Source organism: Martes martes (genome assembly GCF_963455335.1).
Source record: "Martes martes genome assembly, chromosome: 8".
Classification (NCBI taxonomy): Eukaryota; Metazoa; Chordata; class Mammalia; order Carnivora; family Mustelidae; genus Martes; species Martes martes.
The window spans coordinates 21,195,247-21,219,348 of NC_137895.1; the positions used below are offsets into that span (position 1 = coordinate 21,195,247).

The following is a 24,102-nucleotide window of genomic DNA, read 5'->3' on the forward strand; positions in this document are numbered from 1 at the left end:
ATGCCACCCAAATATATCAAGTGGTTGTCTGGAGGACTAACGGTGATGACACATAAAATGCTTAATGTAATTCCTAGCAAATTTAGTAAGTACTGAATGAATTCATTCATTTAACAAACATTTATTTAGCACTTACAGAGTATCACATGAGAAATATCTCTTTAATTTATTAACAAATATGTCAAAACTGCAATGGTGTCATGGGAACAAAATTATGGGAATCTATCCTATCCAAGAAAGTCTTCCCCGAACTGAGCCGAATAGGCAGTAGTAAATGGATCAAGAGGAAAGAAGTGCATTTCCAGGCAGAGGAAGTGTCATAGCCAAAAGCCACGTACTTGAAGCGGAACAAAAAGAACAGAGTGACCAGGGGAGAAAGGAATGCCAGAACTCAGTGTGGAGATGAGGCTGGAAAGGTAACAAGGGACCCAAACAGGTTGTTAAGGATGTTAGTTTCTCTTAAAAACAATAAAAAATCATTGAAGGGCTTTGCACATGAAGACAATGTGATTAGATCTGCATTTTGAAAAAGTCACTCAATCTGGTGTGGAAAACTACAGATCTGGCCACAAAAATGCAGGTAGGCCATAATTAGGAAGCTGGTTATACTTCAGATGAGAGATGATGATGGCTGGAACTAGAGTACTAGTAGTGGAAATGAAGAGTGGACATAATCAAGAGGCCAAATTAATAAACACCAAGAAAAATTAATATGAGTCATGCAAGACAGGAAGATGTCACACTTCTACAGAAAGGGATGGTGAAGCTAGTCACTTGAGTTAAACACAATACGAGGATTGTTAGTGATGGGGGGGAGATAATGAATTTCAAATATGAGTAGGGTAGTTATTCCCAATTATTGGGTCAAATTGTGCAGAAGTATGCTACTGTATAGAAGTACAATGTGTCTGTTTTTATTGGGTGTTTCTGGATCTCAGAAACAAAAGAATAGGTCTTGGCATGTGTGTAAAGTGGATCTGAACAGAATGAAGATCCTTACCTTCCCTTAGGTTCCTTTCCTTTACACAATCTTCCAAAAGCGTCTTTTATGACTAATTTAATATTGTCTCAAGAATTCTATTTACACATTCAGCTAATACGCCATTTTTAAGCTTTAACATGAGTATTTATATTAAAGAATAAGACAAGAAGCCGTACGAGTACCTGACTTTCAAGCCATTACCAGAACATGATCGGGTTTTAAAGTGACAGGCAGGTTAGAAGCATTCTCGTTAAACTATGTTAATTTTCCACAATGGATAGAGGTGGGAACGCTACTTAGAAAACTTATTATTCACAGAATCCAATTTGTAAAAAAAAAAAAAAAAAAAGGAAAAAAGAAGAAAAAGTCATTATACAAACAATGCCTGATTTTGATCTACAAACAAATTAGTTTGCACTTACAAGTTTAAGTCACTACTGACATGGCACTTTTAAGTCGCTCGAGTCCAGTTCCACTGAAGATTGTTATAGGGGTTGACCTCCCAGTAGTGATCTCCTTAATAAGTGATTAGAGGTGTGTATTCAGTCGGATCCCAAGAAGTTTCGCAAGCTTTATCGGTCTAAACCTTCCTCCACCCTTTCTCTCCCGCTTAGGAAAAAAAGGGTGCAGGAGCCACCGAGGGGGGTGTTAGTCTTCACAAAACACCTGCCCCACCCACCTCACACACAATAACCTTCCGTTCCAGAACTACAGCTACTGTCTGAAAAGGACGCCTGGCGGTAGGGCGCTCGCTGTTCGGTAACCCAGGTAATCAGGTGCAGACCTCAGAACTGACTGAAGCTGTCTCACCCAGTCGCGGAGTAGTGTCCAATTTCCCAAAAGGGAACCAAGATCGCCACCGCGGAAACCCGAGCTCCAGGCCTGAGAGAGGGGCTCTCCTCCCGCAGATGACTCCGGCCCTAGTCTCCCGTCGCCTCCAGGCCTCTTCGGGGGACTCGGGCCTCTCGGATCTGCTCCCCGGAGCTCGCCGCTCCCCCAGCCCGGCTTGGCGAGGGCGCCCACCGTCCCGGCCCGCACCCCGCAGGCTCGTCACCAGGCAACAGTCACCAGCTCTAAGGGCCTTGGGAAGGCCTACCCTGGGCGCGGGTCCTTCCCTATTCCCTCCTCGCTAGCCTTAAGAGCCCAGGAGGGAGTGTGGCAGGTGAAGGAGATCGCCCGGTACCCGTGGGCGGTCACTCACCTCTTCCCCTCTTTCCCGGGAGGGGCGGTGCTGGGGCTCGTTTCCCCCGCCCCCCCAAACGCTTCCTGGCGGTTCCTATTCAGCTTCAGAGTCTGGCCGCGGCCGCCGGCTTACTCCATAGCCGCCTCCACCGGTGCGGCCTCAAAGCCTGAAGCCGGAGGAGGGAAGGGGGAGGGGAGGGGAGGGACTGGGGAAGAAGAGTACGGGAGGGGGAAGAAGACCGATAGACCGGCCGGCCAGGGCATGACGTCACTTCCGACAGGTTCGGAAGGGGCGGGGCCCAATGACTATAGGCCCCGCCCCAACCGCGTACTCAGGGGCGGGGTTACAAGCCGGGGGAGGAGCCGGAGCGCGAGCTCGTGGCGGTTGTTTCGACCCTGAGGTTCCGTAGCCTTGTCCGCTGGAGCTGGGTTCCCGGGCCAGGACCGAGCGGGCGGAGTTTCGTGAGCCCTAGCGGTAGCTTCTGTCGGAAAAGGAGGACAGAGAACCCTATAGATCGTAACCAAATGCATACTGAAGGGAAGAGCAGCCGAGAGGAGCGCGTGGTTTGGACCTGACTCCTGAGGGCCGTCCCTTTCCCAGCCCACCTGCCCTCCCTAGTCCTGGGTGAAGAATCACTGCGCTTTTTCTCGAGCTACTCTCCCTGGGGTGTCCAGGGATGCAGTGCTTCACAAACATTAATATGCACACGAATCATCGAAGGACTTTGTTAAAATGCAGTTTGGATTCAGGAATAGGGTCTGATACTCTGCGTATCTAGTAAGAGCCCAGATAACGCCAACGCTGCTACAGGTCAGCAGGCTTTACTTAGAACAACAAGGGTTAAAGTACAAGGTGGCAAGCATGAGAACTATGTCCTTAACCCAGCCTGCTTGTTTAAAGAAGGTTAGAGAGGCAGATGGTCGACCTTTGTCTGCACCCATCATAGCCTTTTCCACCCCACTCCGCCTTACCCTCTTACCCATTCGCCCATCACTCCTTCGCTCATCTAATTCCTCGCTTTTCACTCATCCTCTACCCCTTACTCCTGTCTCCTTAGTATCCACAGGGTATTGGGCTACTATTTCAAGGATAAACAGACGGACAGTTTCTGTAACAGAAGACATTTGAAGGTGATGGGGCTTTTATTTCTGTCATTTTGTCATAAACATCAGACTATTATGGAAAATTGGGCAACCTGTTTCCAGTCAAAGAAGGAGAGAGTTTTAATTCTTGGATTCTAACAAACGACCTAGAAACAGCAGTCCAGATGTTTCAACTTATTCCCTTATTCTTAAAATTGTTTAATTAAAAATTCACTGGGGTAAAGAAGAAATGAGGAGTGACTCCTTAATGTATGGCTTTCTTTTTGAAGTGATGAAATGATCTGAAATTAAATAATAGTGATGGTTGCACAACTTTGTGAATGTACTGAAAAAACCATTGAATTCTACATTTTAAAAGGGTGAATTCCAGGGTGACTGGTTGTCAGAGCAGGTGACTCTTGATCATGGGGTGGTGAATTCACACGCCCACCTTGGGCATAGAGCCTACAAAAAATAATAATAATTTTAAAATAGGGATCTCATGGTGGCTCAGTTGGTTAAGCAGCTGCCTTCAGCTCAGGTCATGACCCTAGGGCCCTGGGATCCAGCCCCACCTTGGGCTCCTTGCTCTGCGGGAGCATGCTTCTCTCTCTCCCCACTGCTCATGCTCTCTTTCTCACTCCCTCTCCCTCTCTCTCTCAAATAAATAAAATCTTTAAAAGAAATAATCTAAAAAACAAAGGTAAATTTGTGGTATGTGAATTATATGTATCTCAATGAAGAAATTTTACTGTCTCCAATTAATTGAAAAATGTATGTATGTATATTATTAAAAAGTTCACAAATATTTATAATAAAAAGTGAACACAAAGTTTAATTGTTTGAAGGTTAGTCTTCTAGACCTTTCTATTTATTTACATATATTTGTGTGTAATTCAGGAATTCATTTTTATGTAACTAAGATGATAGTATACACATTTTCTACTGCTTTCATTTTTGTTTCATTTTTCCTACTTAATGAAATCCTTCCGCGCTCTAAATTTCATTCTTCCAAATTAGCTGTTTAATATTCCACAGGAAAGCTATGACATAATTTATATAAATGTACCCCAGGTTTATTGTTTTCGGGTTTTCATTATTCCTCACAAACTTTTTCATACAGAACAACTGGCAGATAAATTGATTCGTTTTGTCCAGCTCCTTGGCCTAGATCTCTTTCATGAAGAGCTTGCCATTGGTCAAGAAAGGCAAAATGAAGAAAGAAAAAGCAAAGAGCCTCATGAAGCCACAGCTCTAATAATCAAGACTCTAATGTGTGTGTGTATTTCTTTTAAATATGCCCTAAAATAATATTCTTCAAGACTAAGTGTAGCTAGCAGTTAATCATGAAACAGTAAGGGTATATAAATTCACACAATAATATATTCCATACCAGTGAAGCAAGTTCCTGGGTTTACTCTGTTTTTATCGGCAGACATGGTGCAGTCTTAGTAAATAGATTATGGTTTACATAAGATGGGAGGAAAAGAAAAAAGGTGCTGGCAGCAGATATGCCCTATAAAAACATAAGGTTGCCCAAACTGGGAAACTTACATATTTTTGTGTAATCTAAATTTGTAAGAAACATGTTTAATTTTTTTCTTTTCAGGATGCTCTGGTCCTTTTTAATCTACTCAGCTATGGGATGGTATTATTCACTCCCATCAGACTCAAGTGGAAATGAAAAGGAGACATCATTTATGGACATACAAACACTGTTTTACTGGTTCTGTTGCTGTTGATGTAGTCATCTTATGCAAAATATGTGCCTAAGTAGTGTAATGACACCTCTCTTCTTAAAGGAGTTTGTCTTTGCACGTTCTAATGAATCATAAGGTATTTGAACCAGTAGGAATGAAGCTATTTAAAAATGAAAAGGAATTAGAATTTGAAAATTCAGACAGTAGTCTCTACAGATTTCTAAGCAATAAATCATCTTATGTTTTTTGCAAAAGAAGAAAAGGATTCTGCAAATGGGTTAACTGATGAAATAAAAGTGAAGGAATCTTTAAGGTTAGTATCAGCCAATACACTAATATATTGTGTTTAGACTCGGACAGAACTGACTTTGATGAGCTCAACTTAAACGTCATGCTTTCAGATTTATTCAGAAACCAATAAAAGAAAAGCCACGTGAAAATTAATCCATGTCTTTGTTTGCCCTAAAACTGCTATTGAAGACATTACCACATAATTTTTTCAGAATTACAAGGAAAATTTGTATCTTCTTTGATGAGTTATAAGCTTTATAATTTTGAAAAGTGACTTAGCCAAAGTAAAAAGAGCCAAGATTATCTGGAAACTAAGAGTAATAATTTTCTATTACATCATAGTAATCATGTTAGCTTTAGAATTAGTATATTTTATTTATTTACAATCCTAATTTGTCCTCTCTTGGTGACATTCTATTATCTAACAAATTTATTACTGGCATTTTTTTATTGTAAACTCCCTGAAATCCATTGTGGAAATAGGGAATGTCTAAATAAGTTTTAATAAGTTAAAATGTATATTTGAAACTTTGATCCCACGTATAATATATAGAATAGAATAGAGAATAGAATAGAAAAGTCCACATATTCTTTCTTAACAGACCAGGAGATGAAACGATTTCAAATCCTCTAGCATGAGAGATTGGTGAGAAAAGAATAAAGGAACTTATACAATGAGTGGGAATATGGCTTTACCTTCCAATATCATATTTGACAAAACTGTTCTCTCACTTTCAAAAGAAGGTAATTTCAGTTTTCATTATTTTTTCCAGAACTTTGTAAGGAAGAACTGATTTTTAATTACCTTATTTTTTAGAACAGTTTTAGGTTCACAAAAAAATTGAGTGGAAAATAGAGTCCCCATGTATCTCCTGCCCCCATAGGTATCAACATCCTGTAACAAAGTGATATATTTGTTACAATCTGTGAATCTACTTTGATACACCATTATCATCCAAACCCTATAGTTTACATTAGGGTTCACTCTTTGTGTTATATATTGTATATTACAAATGTGTAATGACATGTATCCACCATTATAGAATCACACAGAATGGTTTCATTGCCCTAAAATTCCTCTCTGCTTCACCTATTCATTTTTCCCTTCCCCATACTGTTGGTAACCAACTTTACTGTCTCCAAGAATTGACTTTTCAAATATGATAAAAGTAGTGTGTTTGGTGTATTGATTCTCTACTCCTTTATTAGAGTTTCCTTCTACATAGCGATTACATCAGACAAGATAGGTGAGCCAACATAGATTCAGTAACATTTATTTTTTTACGATGACTGTGATCAGATTTTTTACAATGACTGTGATCAGATTAACTGAAGTGTTGAATCCATACTACCAGAAAAAAGACATGTAGACTCACTACCAGTCCTCACTATGTATAATCCAAGATCATCTTCTACAAGCATATCCTTTTTCCATTGTATAAACTCTTCCCAAACATCTCCCTACCCTTTACCTTTCAGGACAAACTAAGCAACCTGTTGCTACACTTTATTATTTACTTCATCTACTTATGGTTTTCTCCTTATGATGCCACTAAAAGTGGAAAGAAGAGCCCCATACCCAGGGCAGTTAAGAGGGATGCATACATAATTCATTAATGGTTACATCTTTTATTGCATTTGGTCAAATCATTACAGAAGCAAGACGAGAATGATTTGCACCTTGGAGGAGCAAAATATAACAATAATTAAGAGAAGTGTCATAAGGGAAAGACAAGGTGGCAATAAAAGAGAAGTGAGACTAAAAGAGAACTCTGAGGAAGACTAGTGGGCACTCAGAGGAAAAGGAGCCAAGCAAAAGTGATTCTTATCTACTACACATAAAAAATAAGTTGTCCCATCATTTCCCCTTGAAGATGTAGGGTATCTCTAGAAATTCCTAATTAAAGATGGCTATAATTTATCAGTAAATATGTCAATTAAAAAATAGTTTCCAGTTATCGGGTCTTTCCCTTGCTAAGCAATCTGTTATGCATTTTGTATGTATGATTAACAATAGGCCTCTAAAGTAAGGATTAAAACTCCCATTTTATACTTGAGGAAACTGAGACTCAGAAGGATAAATAAATACATAAAACATAATAGGGAAGGAAAGCTGGCATTTTGATGTACTTTTAAAATGTTATTATTGAATGTGAAACATTCAAATAGTCCTACATGTTTTATTAACAAAAATTAGGAGTTCCCTGCCCTTCTCCTCTCACTCATTTCCTCCTCCCCGGAGACATCCATTTACAACTTGTATCTCCTATTTCTAAATAACATGCTTATAATGCCATCTCATGATCTTTTGTTTTAGATACATCTATTAATTTCCTACAGAGGAGAATGGGGCTCTAGATCTCTCCCCTCCCTGATATCTATCTCCCAAACATCTTATTTTTTTATTAAGGTTTTATTTATTTTAAAATAAATAGGAAAAGAGAACAAGTGGTAGGAAGGGCAGGTGGAAAGGGAGAGAATCTCAAGCAGATTTGGCACTAAGTGTGGAGCCCACTCAATCCCACGACCCTGAGGTCACAACCTGAGCCAAAACCAAGAGTCAGACACTCAACCAACTGAGCCACCCAGCGCCCCCTGCAAAATACTTTAAATGGTACATATGTTTTTATATACTCTTTTACGGGTGATAGAATTAACAGAAAATGTTAGATGAAATTAAGAAGAATATATACAGATTAAATACTACTGCATTTAGCCAGAAATTTTAAACATTGAGTCATAAAAGAATAAACTATTAAGCTTTGTAAAAAGAAAAAAGAGAGTTTTTATGTTAAAACAAAAATCATCCAAGTCTGGGAACCACTGCTTTAGTTTAGACTGATAATTTTATAGATAAGGGAACAGACTTAGAGAAGTTAGATAATTTGCCAAGTTTCCACATTTAACTAATGTCATCAGATTCAGACATAGATTCCCATACTTTTATCAATGTTTTATCATTATTGTTGCAGCAAAGTGTTGCTAACTTATGACATGAGAATGATTGAAATGTATTTGGTGTATGTTTGCTCTTTGCTCCAGCTGAATGTGTCAGCCTTCGGAATAGAGAAACACAAAAATTATTTTAGTTGTTCTTTCTAACAAAAGCATAGTTTTCAGTGGAGTTTTTCATAGGTTACTAAGAAGAAATCTCTTTTATCTTCAAAAGCCTTTTAAATCTAGCAGTTTGGGGGGTTTTCTGGTTTTTGTCTCTGTAAAAAGGTTTGCAGAAGAGAACTAACTTGAAAATTCACTGTTTGCTCATGTATTTAATGCAAAAAAAATTCACTTGCTTAGAAGAAAAATGTTCAAACCAAAATTTTCTGGAGAAAGTACATTTGGAAGTCTCTCCCATTGCTAACAAATCAGGCATGAATGGTTTTTTTCTGTTGTTATCCATTGAAATCTGATTTTTTTCGTGATCTTCTAGCATAAAACAACCCCAGCAGACATATTAACAGACATAAAATTAGGAATAAAACAATACAGGCAATAGCTGATTTTATAAAATTAAATAATTAGCCGGCCAACAAGACAATTTAAGCCACTTTCTCTTTGACAAAACATGGCTGGTTAGAGGTCCAGGCTGGCTCAGCTGGTAGAGCACGTGACCCCTTCTTTTTTTAATGTTTCAAGTTTTTATTTAAATTCTAATTAGTTAACATGTAGTATATTAGTTTCAGAGAAGAATTTAGTGTTTCAACACTTACATATAACACCCAGTGCTCCCAACAAGTGCCCACCTTAACATCCATCACACATTTAGCCCATACTCCACCCACCTTCCCTCCAGGAATCCTCAGTTTGTTCTCTGTAGTTAAGAATCTCTCTTATGATTTACCTCTCTCTCTTTTTTCTTTCTCCCATGTTCATCTGTTTTGTTTCTTAAATTTCACATATGAGTGAAACCATATGGTATATGTCTTTCTCTGACTCATCTCACTTCGCATAGTACTTTTAGCTCCACCCACACTGTTGCAAATGTCAAGATTTCATTCTTTTGATGGCTGAGTAATATTCCATTACATATGTATACCACCTCTTCTTTATCCATTCATCGGTCAATGTACATTTGGGCTTTTTCCATAATTTGACTATTGTTGATGAGAATATGTGACTCTTGGGGCCTCTGGGTGGCTCAGTTGGTTAAGCATCTGCCTTCAGCTCAGGTCATGATCCTGGGGTCTTTGGATAGAGCCCCCTCCCCCAATTGTGCACCCTGCTCAGTGGGAAGTCTGCTTCTCTCTCCCTCTGACCTTCCCCCCCCCCCCCGCTCCTGTTCTCACTCCCTCTCTCTCTCTCAAATGAATAAATAAAAAACCTAAATAAATAAATAAATCTCTTGATCTTGGGTTTGTAAGTTCAAGCTCCACGTTGAGTATTAGAACATATTAAAAAAAAAAAAAAAGGCTGGCTAAAGGTATGCAATTGGCAGCACACCTATATAAATTTCATCCAAGAAATAGAAATATTAGTTCCTCTATTTTTTAAAAAAGCCATTTCTTAACTTCCAAATAACTAAAAAACTACTTCTCTTGAGTTGAGAACTCTGCTAGCAGTGGTAAAGCAGGGTGATCACTGCAGGCTTCACTGCAAATTTGCATTTGTTTGGCACGAAGAGTTAAGGTGCACTTTTGCTGAGATTTGTTTGCTTTTTACAGTTATTTGGTTTTTTACTAATAATATCATGACTAATATTTCAAAAATACATGTGTGTATTGTCTTAGAAATGTTAGGGTGCAGAATACAACCTCTCCCTCATTTCCGTGGGGTAGGTCTCAGGCATGTCGATACCAGCTAGAGCAATTTCATTGTTAATAAGTTTTACTTGACTTCCAGAATATGTTTGGACAAAGGTTTCCTCAGTGGAAACAAAGTTTGCATCCTACTGAACACACTGTACTCCTGTTACCAAAACATTTGCACACTTAATGAAATCGCCTGTTTACTTACTTGTCTTTATTCCCACTTGAGTGTGAGGTACTTAGGGACAGTCCTTTTCTTGTTCATCATTGTATCCCCATTGAATGGCACAGCGCCTAGCTGTTGGTAGGTGTAAACATTTAATGGATAAATGACGCAAGTACAGTCTCCTCACTGAATATTTTCTTTTTATGTATACATCCTGTACATATATATGTATATACATATATATGTGCACATATGTATATGTGTATATAATCTATCCTAAACACTGGATAGGTTGTACATTCATCAAATGCAGAGTCTACCCCCCTCCTTGTATCCTCCACTCAGCCCAAAGATCACTGAGTATGAAGTGCTCCATAAAGGTAAAAATAATGATGGTATGTGTCACCACACATCCATCTTGAGTTTGAGGGCCCTGGGTGGTTCAGTTGGTTAAGTGGTCAGCTCTTGATTTTGGCTCAGGTTATGATTTCAGGGTCTTGGGATCTAACCCTGTTTTAGGCTCTGCCCTCAGTGGGGAGTCTGCTTGTCCTTCTCCCTCTCTGTCTGCTCCTCTCCCCACTCTCTCTCTCAAATAATAAATAAATCTTTTTTAAAAATCCATCTTGAGTTGATTTCTCTACACAGAACTAGCTATTCTGTTTATCACCTCTGCATTGGGTTACTGTGTTCTAGTCATGCACATTTCTCTGCTCTGTCTCCTTCAGATCCTTGTTTAAATATCATTCTCCCAATGATAGTTCCCTCACATCTTATTTAAAATTATAATACTGGAGCACTTGGGTGGCTCAGTTGGTTAAGCGTCTGCCTTTAGCTCAGGTCATGATCTCAGGGTCCTGGGATTGAGTCCCACATCGGACTCCCGGTTTACTGGGGAATCTGCTTCTCCCTCTCCCTCTGCCCCTTCTCCTGCTCATGTTCTCTTCCTCTCTCGAGCGCGTGCACTCTCAAATAAATGAAATATTTTTTAAAAAAAGGATTAAAATTGGGGCGCCTGGGTGGCTCAGTGAGTTAAGGCCTCTGCCTTCGGCTCAGGTCATGATCCCAGGGTCCTGGGATCGAGCCCCGCATCAGGCTCTCTACTCAGCAGGGAGCCTGCTTCCCTTCCTCTCTCTCTGCCTGCCTCTCTGCCTACCTGTGATCTCTGTCAAATAAATGAATAAAGTCTTTAAAAAAAAAAAAAAGGATTAAAATTGCAGTACTAACTCATCTCGCACTGCGTCTCTTCTTTGCTCAGTTTCTTTCCGTAAAACTTATCACTAACAAACACACTACATATTTCACTTCTTGGTTGTTTGTTTCTCTGTTTATTGCCTCCCGTCCCCCTCCCCTAGAATATAAGCTCTGTTAAGGCAAGGATTTTTGCCTGTTTGGGTTACCATTATATGTCTGGCACCAAGAACAGTGCCAATAACAAACTAGGTCTCAATAAATATTTGTTGAATAAGTTAATGTTCTGCCTTGATGCTTTTGCAAAATACTCTTTTTTCCAGTTTTGGACTTATTTATAATATATCTACTTGTATTTCTCAGTGATTTCATAAAATTTGCCTTCGCCCATTTCATATGTGGCTATGTCAGTCTCCTTATTTAGGGTATGGCTGCTGAAGGTCCACTAGTTTTAATGTATTTTTTTCTAACACCTTTTCAGTGCCATGCCAAAAGATTAGTACTAACAAATGTGGACTAATTGATTAGAGGCTATTTATGATACCAAGTCTTCAACAAAAGACTGTTAATTTGATTTATTTTTGGTCATTAGCTCAAAGGTAGCAAAGCAAGATGCCTTTAGGAGCCAGACAGATCAGAGATCAAGGGAGTACTTAATTATCGAACATGTAAAGATACATAAACCATTGTTTTTCTTGAAATGTATGGCCCTCTCAGGCTATTTTTCCTTTTCCCACTTAACACAGAGATAGAAATATCTGCAGGAAAAACTACAGCAAAACCAATAGGACAGTATCAAGAAAATGGTAACTGAGACCCTGCCATACTGTTTGGGGTACAACAGAGTGGTAGGGTCTATGGTTAATTGGAAATGACATGCCAACCCAAAGAGAGTATCCAATAATTCATACCAACTGTCTGTGGTTAGGCATTTGAATTCAAGCCCAGTGTTTTATGAGATCTTTTGATTTTTTTACAGGGAAGCTTGAAACCCAGAATTTTACATGAAATCTGTCATTTTTATACAAGTTAATTTTATTCAAAATACTTTGTAACCAAACAACCCATAGCTATGGTCCAAATTTAATGCATAGGCTACCAGGTTGGGAGCTCTGCAAGAGATTTACTATAGCTACTACTTTTATAATTTTGTTTGACTTAAAGGAAAAACAAAACATTAATTATGATCTCATGATTAGGATAATGAAAAATTTCATTAACTCTTAAAAGAAATGACCAAAAACCTAAGTTAAAATTAACCTAATACTGTATTTTAATTTAAAAGAAATACAGTTATCTGTGCCACTTGAATAAAATTATAATTAGTAATCTTATATTCTCTCAGATGTGTACTATAACTCATAAGCTTGAGTAGCAGTTTTTTATATTTGGAATTAACCTATTGCTGGCTTTCAAAGCTAGGTCAGGAGCATCTGGGTGGCTCAGTCAGTTAAGCAGCCAACTCTTGATCTCAGGGTTATGAGTTCAAGCCCCATGTTTGGCTCCATGCTGGGCATGCAGCCTACTTAAGAAAAAATATAAATGAGGTGTGCCTGGATGTCTCAGTCATTAAGAATCTACCTTTGTCTCAGGTAATGATCCCAGAGTCCTGGGATCAAGCCCCACCCTGCTTGGCAGGAGGCCTGCTTCTCCCTCTCCCACTCGCCCAATTGTGTTCCCTCTCTCACTGTGTCTCTCAAAATTAGTCTCTTTAGATTTGGTTAAATATAAGCTAGACTTTATTATATTTTATCAGTTTTTAGGTAGTTAATGGAAATGTTAACTATTGATTTGTTTTTGTTTTTAACTCTGGGGTTGACAACTGGTTTATTAATGCATCAATTAAATGTCTGGATACTTTCCTGACCAGTTATAGTTACAGTTAATCAGCAGTTAGTACCAAAAGGAAAGACAAGACTGAGTATACAGAAGATACTCTTTGATGTCATAATAAAATACTATAATCAAGAGAGAGATTGCCTATTAACTCATGAGTATTCTGATATTCAGTCAGGAATTATTGAACTTTTAGGTAAAAGAAGATATTTAAACCTTAGTTTTTTTGTATAATAATATTTTAAAAGATTTTATTTATTTATTTTAGAAAGAGAGAGAGCAGGGGTATGGAAAGGAGCAGAGGGAGAGGACGACAGGCTCAGTCTCATGACCCTGAGATCATGACCTGAGCTGAAATCAAGTGTCAGACCCTTAACTGACTGCACCACCCAGTCACCCCTAAAATGTTTTTAAAGATATAAGTTTCATGGGGAACCTGGTTGGCTCAGTTGGTGGTGCATATGAATCTTGATCTCAGGGTTGTAAGTTCAAGCCCTACATTGGATGTAGAGCTTACTTTAAAAAAAGAGCAAAACATTTAATAAACTGAGTATTACATTTTAATATTTTTCTTCAGTGGTGTCAAAGTGCTTGATGAAGTCTTTTTTCACTTCACTAATGTTACCTGCCATGTAAATTGTACTATCAAATGTAACTAATGTAGTATAGGACATTAGATCTATCTATATATCTATATATCTAACTATATCACAGGGGCATTGTAAGAAACATATTTTAATATAGTACAGCATTAGAGAGCTGAGGTATCTGGAAATATTAATTTCTGATGTATTACCTTGACAATCTTCTACAAAAATAAAAATTGAGTGACATATTATGTCACTTTTTTAACTATACAGATAGCCATATAATTTCATGTTAAAAACAAAATACTATTTGATAATGCTGGATGTAATTATGCATGTGCTTGCCATATAGAATGATAAAGGTTTATTCATTTTTTATTAGAGAGAGAGTGTGTGGGGGTAGGAGGAGGGGTATGGGGTAGGGTGGGTGGGCAGAGGAAAAAAGAGAGGGAGAGGGAAAGAATCTCAAGCAGACTTCCCGCCTAGCTGGAGTTGGGCAGGGGCCTTGATCCCATGACCCATGAGATCATGACCTGAGCCAAAATCAAGAGTTGGTCCCTCAACCGATGAAGCCACCCAGGCACCCTATAGAATTATAAAAATAGTTTCCTGTGTGTTTGAAATATTTCACCATAAAACCTTCTTCCTGTAAAAAAGAATCCACAAATCAAATACAGCATCATAGCGTTATAACTGACTACCAAATGTTACAATCTCCATTTTTTTGTAACCCATGTTACAGAAAATGGGAAAAGAATAGAAGCACTTGAAACAGCATAACTGTATCTAAGATTGTTACTGCGCAATGTTAGAGAAGAATCATGAGGACTACTTACCTTTATAACTCTTGTATCAGAATCTAACACCCACAAGTTACAAAAACAGGGAAAAAATTTCAATAACAGTTTTACAATTTTCTAGTCTTTTGTAAAAAAAAATCATTTAAGCTAAGGTTAATCTTTCTGTTTACAGTATGATAACAAAACAGTGATGCTGAAAACTCTTGTCAAATCAAAGCAGTTTTGCAAATGAGATCATTATTAAAAGTATGGGCAGGGAGTGCCTGGGTGGCTCAGTCATTAAGCGTCTGTCTTCAGCTCAGGTCATGATCCCAGAGTCCTGGGACAGAGGCCCACATGGGGCTCCCTGCTCAGCGGGAAGCCTGTTTCTCTCTCTCCCACTCCCCCTGCTTGTATTCCCTCTCTCGATGTCTCTCTCTCTCTCTCTCTCTCTGTCAAATAAATACAATCTTTTTTGAAAAAAACACAAACACAAAATAAGGAGCATTTTATTTTTAAAAGGGTGTATAAGAAGTATAGACAGAACAACTAGTATGGTTTTTACTGGAGTATCCCTCTGAGCTATTCAAGGTACCTCTGGCATTTTGCCCAGGCGCATTTATTACTAAACTATTTGTGTCCAGCAAAAAGGTAAATCATTCACTTAATAAATAATTTACCGAGTATGTGTAATGTGCAAAGTTTGAAGGGATGCTGTTTCCCCATAGCCATTAAAAAGAAGAAGCAGACTTAATGTCAATATTTGCAAGCATATTGATACATTTCTTCAACCCATTTCTGGTGCATTACTAAGTGCCAGGCACTGTTAGAGCAGTTAGACTACATCAGCATACAAAACACAATGATGCAGGCCCTTGAGGAGTTTATATCCAAGCAAGGGACAGCAGACAATAAAAAAAATACACATCATATAAATCATATACATATAAATCATCAAGTCATATAGTTTGATGGAAGGCAATACATGGAATACTTGCAATATAAAGGGAAAAAGAGCTGGTTAAGGGGATTTAGGGTACTAGAGTGAGGGAGAGCAGGAGTTTACAGTATTAAGGCGGCCAAGATTAGCCTCATTAAGAAAGTAAGAGTTGAGCAAAGCCTGGAAGGGGTAGAGAGATTCAGCGAAATGGCTGTGAGGTCTGTGTAGGATAGAGGTCTTGGGCAGACAGAACACTTCTCTCGCCTACCTGGAGAATGTTTCTCTTGCCACACCCAGAGAGAATGCTTCCTAGTGCAGAGGACCTAGGGGTGATGCATGCATGGATGCTGAGGAACAGCAAGAAGTGGTGAGCAGAGGGAAAAGTAGTAGGAGATGAAGTCAGAGAAGTTGGGAGCCATTGTAAGCCATTGGAGAAACTTTGTTTCTGCTTGGAATAAAATGGGAATCACTGGAGGTTTTGAGCAGAACAGTACCAGTAGACTGATTTGACTGACATTTATAAAGATAATCCCATCTTTTTTTTTTTTAAGATTTTATTTATTTATTTGACAGACAGAGATCACAAGTACGCAGAGAGGCAGGCAGAGAGAGAGGAAGGGAAGCAGGCTCCCTGCTGAGCAGAAAGCCTGATGCCGGGCCCTATCCCAAGACCCTGGGACCATGACCTGAGCCTTAGGCAGAGGCTTTAACCCACTGAGCCACCCAGGCATCCTGATAATCCTGTCTTTTGTGTTGAAAATGGGTTGTACAAGGGCAAGGGTGGAAGTGGGAACATCTTTTTGAAGGCTCTTGTACTAATCTGGACAAGAGATATGGTGACTTGAAGAAAAAGAGAAGCAATAGAGTTAGTAAGATAGGGTCAGATTCTTGATATATTTTGAAATATCTTAGAAAAAGATTGTCTTTTAACCTCACTCTATATTTTAGTACCAGGCAGTGGCATTTTTAGCATTATTTCTCTTAAAACCTCTACAAAGAATTGTTCCTTCTTCAATTTCTTGGTTTAAAAAAATTCTGATGTCACAAGAAACACATTAGCTCAAATTTTGTAGCAGTTCTGTCAGCCTTAACTGAAGCTTCTTTTTCATTATTTCAGAGAAAGAGATGCTTTTAAGCATATATAATGGAAGCAGTCCCCCATTTATGAATTTTGTTGTTTTGTTTTAAGTAAATGCTACACCCAGTGTGGGGCTCGAACTCACGACCCTGAAATCAAGAATCACACGCTCTGCTGACGAGCCAGCTGGGTGCCCCACCGCCATTTATGAATGTAGAATGAAATATATTCTTTTTTTTTAAAGATTTTATTTATTATTATTTGACAGAGATCATAAGTAGGCAGAGAGAGAGAGGAAGGGAAGCAGGATCCCTGCTGAGCAGAGAGCCCGATGCTGGGCTCGATCCCAGGACCCCGGGATCATGATCTGAGCCAAAGGCAGAGGCTTTAACCCACTGAGCCACCCAGGCGCCCCTGAAATATATTCTTTTTAAGTCAGTTGTTATTCTGTACCTAGTTTTTCATCAAAATAATAATAATAATAATAAAGGGAGCTTGGGGCCAAGTTTACATAAATCTTTAATTCTACAGTCACTAAACCAAAATTCATGCATATGATTTACTTGTAAAATAGTCCCCAGATTCCAAGTAGGAATTATGATGAACATCTCCCCTGCCCTCCCCTTCTTTACCACTTAACTTCTGCACATTCTTCTTTCTCACCCTGCCTCCTCCTTTGTGTAAATAAATTATCTTTTCTACCTATGGCCGAAAGTTACCCTGTCCTGTCAGAACTAGCGGTGTCATAGAGAAATTCACTGGTTCAAATTTTGTAACAAGCCACAAAAGAACTTGACATGGGGGTAGGATTCAATAAGTGAGGGGTGAGGGGACACTTATGGAAACCCAGGATAGGGTATTTCAGGGAGCCTGAGATTTGGCTATTTATGATAGGTGCTAAGCTTTTCCCTGTTACAGGGTTTACCTATGCTGTCTACAAGCCTGTCTGGAACATTTTTCTCCCAAACCTTATGGCTTATTCCTTCACATCTGTGAAGGCCTCTGCTTAAAATGTTATCATCTCAGAAACACAGAAAGCTTCCCTAGGATAGCTACCCATCTTCGTTCTAACCTCTTACCATGCTTTATGCTTTCTTAATGGCACTTAACCCTGCCTGAAATTATATTATGTGTTTGCTGATTTTTTAAAATTGTTTTTCTCTCCCAAGAGAACGTAAGTTTCATGAGTTCAGAAACTTTTTTCTTTTTTTACTTCAGAAATCTGGTTTGTTTATTCATCACCTAGGACAGTGTCTGGAACATAGCAATCACTCACTAAATTTTCACTGAACGACAGAACGAATTAATGGGGACAGCTCCATGACTGGAAATTGGCAGTACATTTGAAGCTAATGTAAATGTATCCCAGGGTCCAGGATAAAAGAGCTACGCGGAGTGCCTTGCATAACAATATTAGCTAATGGATTATTTACCCCAGATACATACAGTAATCCGGGATTACTTTTGTGTAACCCAAACTGGAAAGGAATATTTATCTTTTTTTAAGGGAATAAAATTGTAATATATTTGAAAGCAACCATTTATATATGGATCATGTAATCACAATGTAAGATTATTTAGACCACTGTTTTTATGGAAATACAATTTCGTTATTATAGGAGAGCATTACACTAAGGATTGGTTAGCCTAGTTTCAGTTAAAGTACATACATGAGAGTAGAAAATAGAATATGAAGAATTCTAAAAAAGTTTCAAGTATTTATACCCTCTATAATTCAGAGACCTTCTGCTACCCGCCCCCTCTCTCCATCTGCAACCCTCTTCCTCTACTCATTGGTCAAAAATTTTGAGAGGTTTTTCTTATGTTGGATTCCTGGCTAGAAAAAAAATTCATATTAAATATTTGAAAATACCTGTTTTTATGTTGGATAAAACACAAAAACTGTTTTATGTTGGATCTGGGTGTAAGAAACTTAAGAAGTTTCTATGTGGAGAAGATCCAGATGCCATACCAAATATTGATTCAGATTTGTTCCTTCTTCATCATTAAGAGACTATTATAGCCAAGTAAGTTGGAAAGGAGCCAAGGGAGAGTATGTAATAAATATATAATAAAAGATAGTTATATGAAGGTAATTTTTTTTAAATCTCCAGTGCAAGTTCTTCTGTAGTTCTTTTTGAAAGCTCTTTGTCTGATTACCTTTAATCTAAAAAGGTGAAAATTTTCTCTCTCAATGCTGCTTCCAAGTCTCACCTCCCCTTCTGTTACCTACCTGTCTGCTTCCTTGCTCCTATGCTCTCTCTCATCTCTTTTTCTGACTGTCTCAGATTCTTTCTCATATATGTCATTCTCTCTCACCCCTTTCCTTCTCTTTTCTAGGAAATGACCTAGTTTTATAGAGGAACCTGACCTTCCCAGTTGAATAAATGCCATGAATTGTTTCACTCGATGTCTTGTGGCAATTGATCTAATTCTTTAGTTTAGATTTTCTTTAAACTATCAAATATTTTCAGTATAAATTTCCTAAGATTGTCATGTGAGAGGCAAAATAGCATAATAGATCTAACTGGGGTCAAATAGATCCTGGGGTCAAATTACCCAGGCAAGCCACTTAACTTCCTTGTGCTTCATCTTCCTCATTGACAAAATGGGAATAAGAATGGCATCTACCCCACTGGGTAATTATTAAATATGTAACATTTATACTCAATACTAATATCATAAATTTAAAAATATTACAAATATTTAAATTGTATAATTATTTATATATTAAATACTATTACCATTTACTATTACTCGATACTAATATTGAGCCCTACTATGTGTCAGACACTACGCTGAAAACTAACATAGGTTTATAAAATTATTTCTCCTACACAATATTTTTTGTAGGCATTACTACTATCCTATTTTATAGGTAAGGTAATTGAAGCTTTAGAGAGAAGTTAATTAACTTGGCCAACTAGAAAAGTAGGTAACATTGTTTTCCTTAAAAAAAAGTTTCTGAGGCATTACTAATTTTTAGAAAAACATTCATAGAGTGGGACATAAATTTATTTTCCTGACTTACTTGGAACTTCTCAGCTAATAGATATTTTTCTCATTCCTTTCTTTAAACACAGGGCATACAGCGAAGGGTATGTTGCCACATGTATCCTGTCTGTTGGATGCAGTTAAACAGCAATGCTAATAAAGTATTCTGAACTTAGCATCTGGAATCTTTTTGGATTAATTCAATCATATCTTACTAAACTTCATTTGGCTGCCACTACTACAGTAGCTTTATACATTCAATTTCTCATTACTTTTGGCTTTTGAGAGAAGTGGAGGAGTTGCAGGCATTTAATATTTATTTCTGTTCAACAACATGCTTTAAAGAGAGATAATGAATATGAGTCCTTGCACAGGGCTATGTGCTGCAAGCATTTGGAAAGTGAAAAATGATCTCACAATATTTTTCCCTAAATAGCTTAGTTCTTTTGTCTCTTCTTGAAGTTTATCCCTTATTGAATAAGATTCAGACTGTATCATTATATAATTTAATTGAAAATTTTTTAAGATTTTATTTATTTATTTGTCAGAGAGAGAGAGAGTACAAGTAGGGGGAATGACAGAGAAGCAGACTCTCCGCTGAGCAGGGATCCCAACATGGGGCTCGATCCCAGGACCCTGGGATCATGACCCAAGCCAAAGACAGACACTTAGCAACTGAGCCACCCAGGTCCCCCTAGGGAGATGACTGAATCCAGTTTGGCCTTTTGACTTAAGATATGTGTGAGACATCCTGGTTGAGCTTTTCAGTAGGGAGGCTGGATTCACACCATTGAAGCTCAGCGGGGAGATATGAGCTAAAACGAAATATCTGGGAGCACATGGAAACTGAGGTCATTTGGAGTACGTTGAGTAAAATAGGAGGTCCAAGAATAAAACATTAAGGAACACCAACTGTCAAGGGGCAAGTAAAGAGGAAACTACAAATGAGACAGAGAAGCAATGTGAGGAGGGAACTGAGGTAAAGTCAGACCCATAAAGCCAAGGAGATGTAGCACTTTAAGGAGGAGGACTCTGTGTGGCAGATCAGGACTGCAAGGACTCTCTGGAGCCAGTTCTTGAGAGCGGATTCAGCAATGTGACAAAAACCAGGTTGCAGTGGGATGAAAGGGAATGAATGGGGAATGAATGGATAAAGAAATTAAGAGTGGGTAGGGGCACCTGGGTGGCTCAGTGGGTTAAAGCCTCTTCGGCTCAGGTCATGATCCCGGGGTCCTGGGATCGAGCCCCGCATCGGGCTCTCTGCTCAGCGGGGAGCCTGCTTCCTTCTCTCTCTGCCTGCTTCTCTGTGATCTCCATCTGTCAAATAAATAAATTAAAAAAATCTTAAAAAAAAAAAAGAAATTAAGAGTGGGTGTACGAAAAGGGGAAGAGAGAAAAGTGGGTGATAATTGGGATGCTGTTGAGTCAAGCCAGAGGTTCCAGCATACTGATCCACCGAGAGGAGAGCAGAGGACATGTGCTCAAGGGCATGGACCAAGGGTTTGCCTGGCACAGAAGGAGGGATATTGGAATAAAGACGACAGTGCGTGTGGATGTAAATAAATGGGGAGGGTGAAGGTAGAACGTTGAGAGAGACTGCAAGAGATGCACTCGTTTTCCTTGACGAAGTAGGAAGAAGAGATAATGTCTGAGGAGTTGGACCAGTGAATGGATCCCGTGAGAAGAGAAATAGACTGTCAGGTGAATGGGAAAAGCAGCTGAGAAAGGACAAGTAAATGTTGATGAGGAAGTTTGAGCACCTGGATGCTGTAGATTGTAAATGTGAGTGGTGCCAATTTGTACACTATGATTTAATCAGCAGCACTTACTTACTCGAATGCCAGAGTGGAAAAGGTGGGTGCGAGCATTGATGACGAGCTGAGATGTTGCTCGTCAGCTGTTGCAGGATAGGAGCATATGCGTTCGTGAGAAAGTGGTTCAAATGTTCAGTTCTGTATCTAACTCAGGAGAGGAAAGAAGAGATGATGGACAAAGAAAGGTGGCCCGTGAGGACTTGACGTTCTGAGATTGAGAAGAGTGGTGACAGCTCCTAAGCTAGTATATCATAGCGGGAAAGACGCCAGGCCGTGGGAGGGCACAGTCCTTGTTTCAGATCCTAGCTCAGCCTCTTGTTAGCCGCGTGGTCCAAGCTTTTGTTCGTCAGTAAGGTAGGGCTCATACTAATAATACCTACACACCTAGACCTGAGGTTACTGAAGACTTAATGAGGGAAAAGTACAATAAGTTTGGCACATGGTATGCACTCATGTTAAGCTACTACTCTATTGTTATATGAAGGATGTATATTCTGGATAGAGAGTTGGGTCCAGGTGTTTAAATTTTCAAAGACAGTATAATTCCAGGGTAGCACCATAGGTGTGTTTAAGTAAAAGCCATTTTAGTGACCATAGATAAAAACCTTGAAACTGATGGCCTTCGGGATTTCAAAGGTTACTCTGATTGAGAACTGCTTTCGTATGCGGGGGGCTAAGGTGTCTTCAATTGTAGATGAGCATCAGGAGTCACTTAGTTGACTGTGCATGCTAAGATAGCTCACAGAGCAGTGAAAAAAGCACTGCTCGTGTTCATGAAATTATTTGTGTTTTGAACATGCCTCTGGTGAGGTTCATGACATGCCACCCCAAAATACGATATTTGGCATATTGAATACTTTAAGCTGAAAGAGTCTGAGAACATGGCAGAAGCAGGAAAGCCACCCTGACCTTCTCCCCCCTTGCTGATCATTCGTCTTCCCTGATAAAAGCCATAAAACAGGGGCGCCTGGGTGGTTCAGTGGGTTAAAGCCTCTGCCTTCGGCTCAGGTCATGGTCCCAGGGTCCTGGGATCAAGCCCCACATGGGGCTCTCGGCAGGGAGCCTGCTTCCTCCTCTCTCTCTCTCTGCCTCTCTGCCTACTTGTGATCTCTGTCTGTCAAATAAATAAATAAAATCTTTAAAAATAAATAAATAAATAAATAAAAGCCATAAAACAGTCCTGTTAGAGGTGCCCTCCTTACATTCGAGGTAAGGAGCTTCTTTACCTCTGAAAACAAAGGGACATAAGAAGAGTCGGAACAAACAGGCCTTGCTAAGTTTTCCCCAGTTTATTACAGTTACCTGATACTCAGCCTATCATATTCTTTCACCGCTGTCCACTGGTCATCAAACCTAGCATAAAAGTATGAGGACTGTTTCTTTGAGTTTCCATTTCCTTATGGAGGTTCCTGTGGCAAACAAAACTTAATTTGTATGCTTTTCTCCTCTTAATCTGTCTTTACCACTTTACTTTTGAGACCCAGCCTGGGACCCTAAGAGGGTCAAGGGAAACTTTTTCCTCCCATAAACCTCCAACTTATTAACCACGACACTTAAATCCCTTGTGTATTTGTCTTGAAACTAGGAGTTCCTTGCCTCTCCTACTTCATGGAGACATTTTGAAGATCAAATGAAATAATGTATGTAAAATAAGATAGTACCCGTTTTGCTATGGAGCACTTTGTAAAGAAGCAGTTTTATTACTCTGAGGCAATGAAAATATGAGCAAAATTAATATCATCCACCATATTCTGGAAAAAAATAAGTCCAGCATGAGGCCAGTTTGGATATATACATTCAGGGGTTTTTTTTTCCTTACTTGCTTTTTCAAGTTTTTTTTTTTTTTTTTTTTCTAAGGCTTCACATTTTGCCAACACTTAACAAGGAGTTTGGAGAAAAAGGGAAAGGACCGTTCAGCATCTTCACCAGTTGGCTCTTCAAATCAGTAGTAACCTCAGCATGTCTTTGAAACAACAACAACAAAAAAGAGAAATTAATTAAGGAATTTCAAAACACCTTCCAGAAGCTTTACATTAACACTTCTGGGGGCAAGAAACTACCATTTGTAAATACAAGCAATTCTTTGGTGGTTTTCTCAATGAACTGCTATACCTAGACTTCAGAGACAGTGTAGCCTAAAGATTGTGTGATTATCCTTAAAATATGTTAAGGAAGGTGGATAAAAGGTACACATTTCCACTTACATAAGTCATGGGGATATAATATACAGCATGATGATTATAGTTAATAATACCGTATTGCATATTTGAGAGTTGCTGAGAGAGTATACCTTTAAAAAGTTAGTTTTTAACTTTTCAAAGGAATACAAATTAAGTTTATGTATGCTGATTCACTTAATCATGCCATTAAAATTACTTACTAAATGCGCTATTATTGGGGATCTGGTACAGTTAATTCTGTTAATAAAATTTTCCCACAGAAAAGGAACATTTTAATGCATTTGTTCTCTGAAGAAAGCATGCCCTTTCCTTTGTATGTATTATTTTTAAGTTACTTTCTTAGGCTACTGTGAATCATCTAAATAGAGAAATATTTTTTAAAGTAGAATATTTTAAAAGTCACAAATCTAAAATTCTTTAATATCTAAAACCGTGATTTTGGCTTCTCTAAATCTTTATTACCCCAGAGAGTGTTTTATGGGTTTCTTCTTCCCTCCTGGTTTTCTTCTTCTCTCCCCCCCTCCCTCCCTTCCTCCTCCTCTTTTCCTGTCTTCTCC

The 24,102-nt window shown here is 38.8% G+C and overlaps 3 protein-coding genes across 5 annotated transcripts in view; 1 reads left to right on the forward strand and 2 right to left on the reverse strand.

Moving 5' to 3' along the window:
• Nucleotides 1-2,443, reverse strand: part of SCYL2 (SCY1 like pseudokinase 2) — a 60,565-nt gene extending 58,122 nt beyond the window's left edge. For both annotated transcript variants that reach the window (XM_080809922.1, XM_080809921.1), the window contains exon 1: nucleotides 2,184-2,443. The gene's annotated coding sequence lies outside the window, so the exon portion shown is untranslated. The remainder of the gene's footprint in view (nucleotides 1-2,183) is intronic.
• On the forward strand, nucleotides 1-23,402 carry DEPDC4 (DEP domain containing 4; the record flags this gene model as incomplete). The annotated part of the gene is given in 24 exon segments (XM_080810200.1): nucleotides 1-85; nucleotides 1,891-2,414; nucleotides 2,501-2,681; nucleotides 4,857-4,873; nucleotides 4,877-4,988; nucleotides 4,991-5,025; nucleotides 5,028-5,061; nucleotides 5,064-5,206; nucleotides 5,208-5,260; nucleotides 5,841-5,874; nucleotides 5,878-5,910; nucleotides 13,140-13,188; nucleotides 13,191-13,205; nucleotides 13,208-13,369; nucleotides 14,503-14,537; nucleotides 14,541-14,582; nucleotides 14,586-14,645; nucleotides 14,733-14,768; nucleotides 14,771-14,806; nucleotides 18,487-18,532; nucleotides 23,223-23,262; nucleotides 23,264-23,354; nucleotides 23,356-23,371; nucleotides 23,374-23,402. Coding segments are annotated over 24 exon segments (1,908 nt in total).
• Nucleotides 23,037-24,102, reverse strand: part of ACTR6 (actin related protein 6) — a 30,828-nt gene continuing 29,762 nt past the window's right edge. For both annotated transcript variants that reach the window (XR_013967253.1, XR_013967254.1), the window contains exon 12: nucleotides 23,037-23,328. The gene's annotated coding sequence lies outside the window, so the exon portion shown is untranslated. The remainder of the gene's footprint in view (nucleotides 23,329-24,102) is intronic.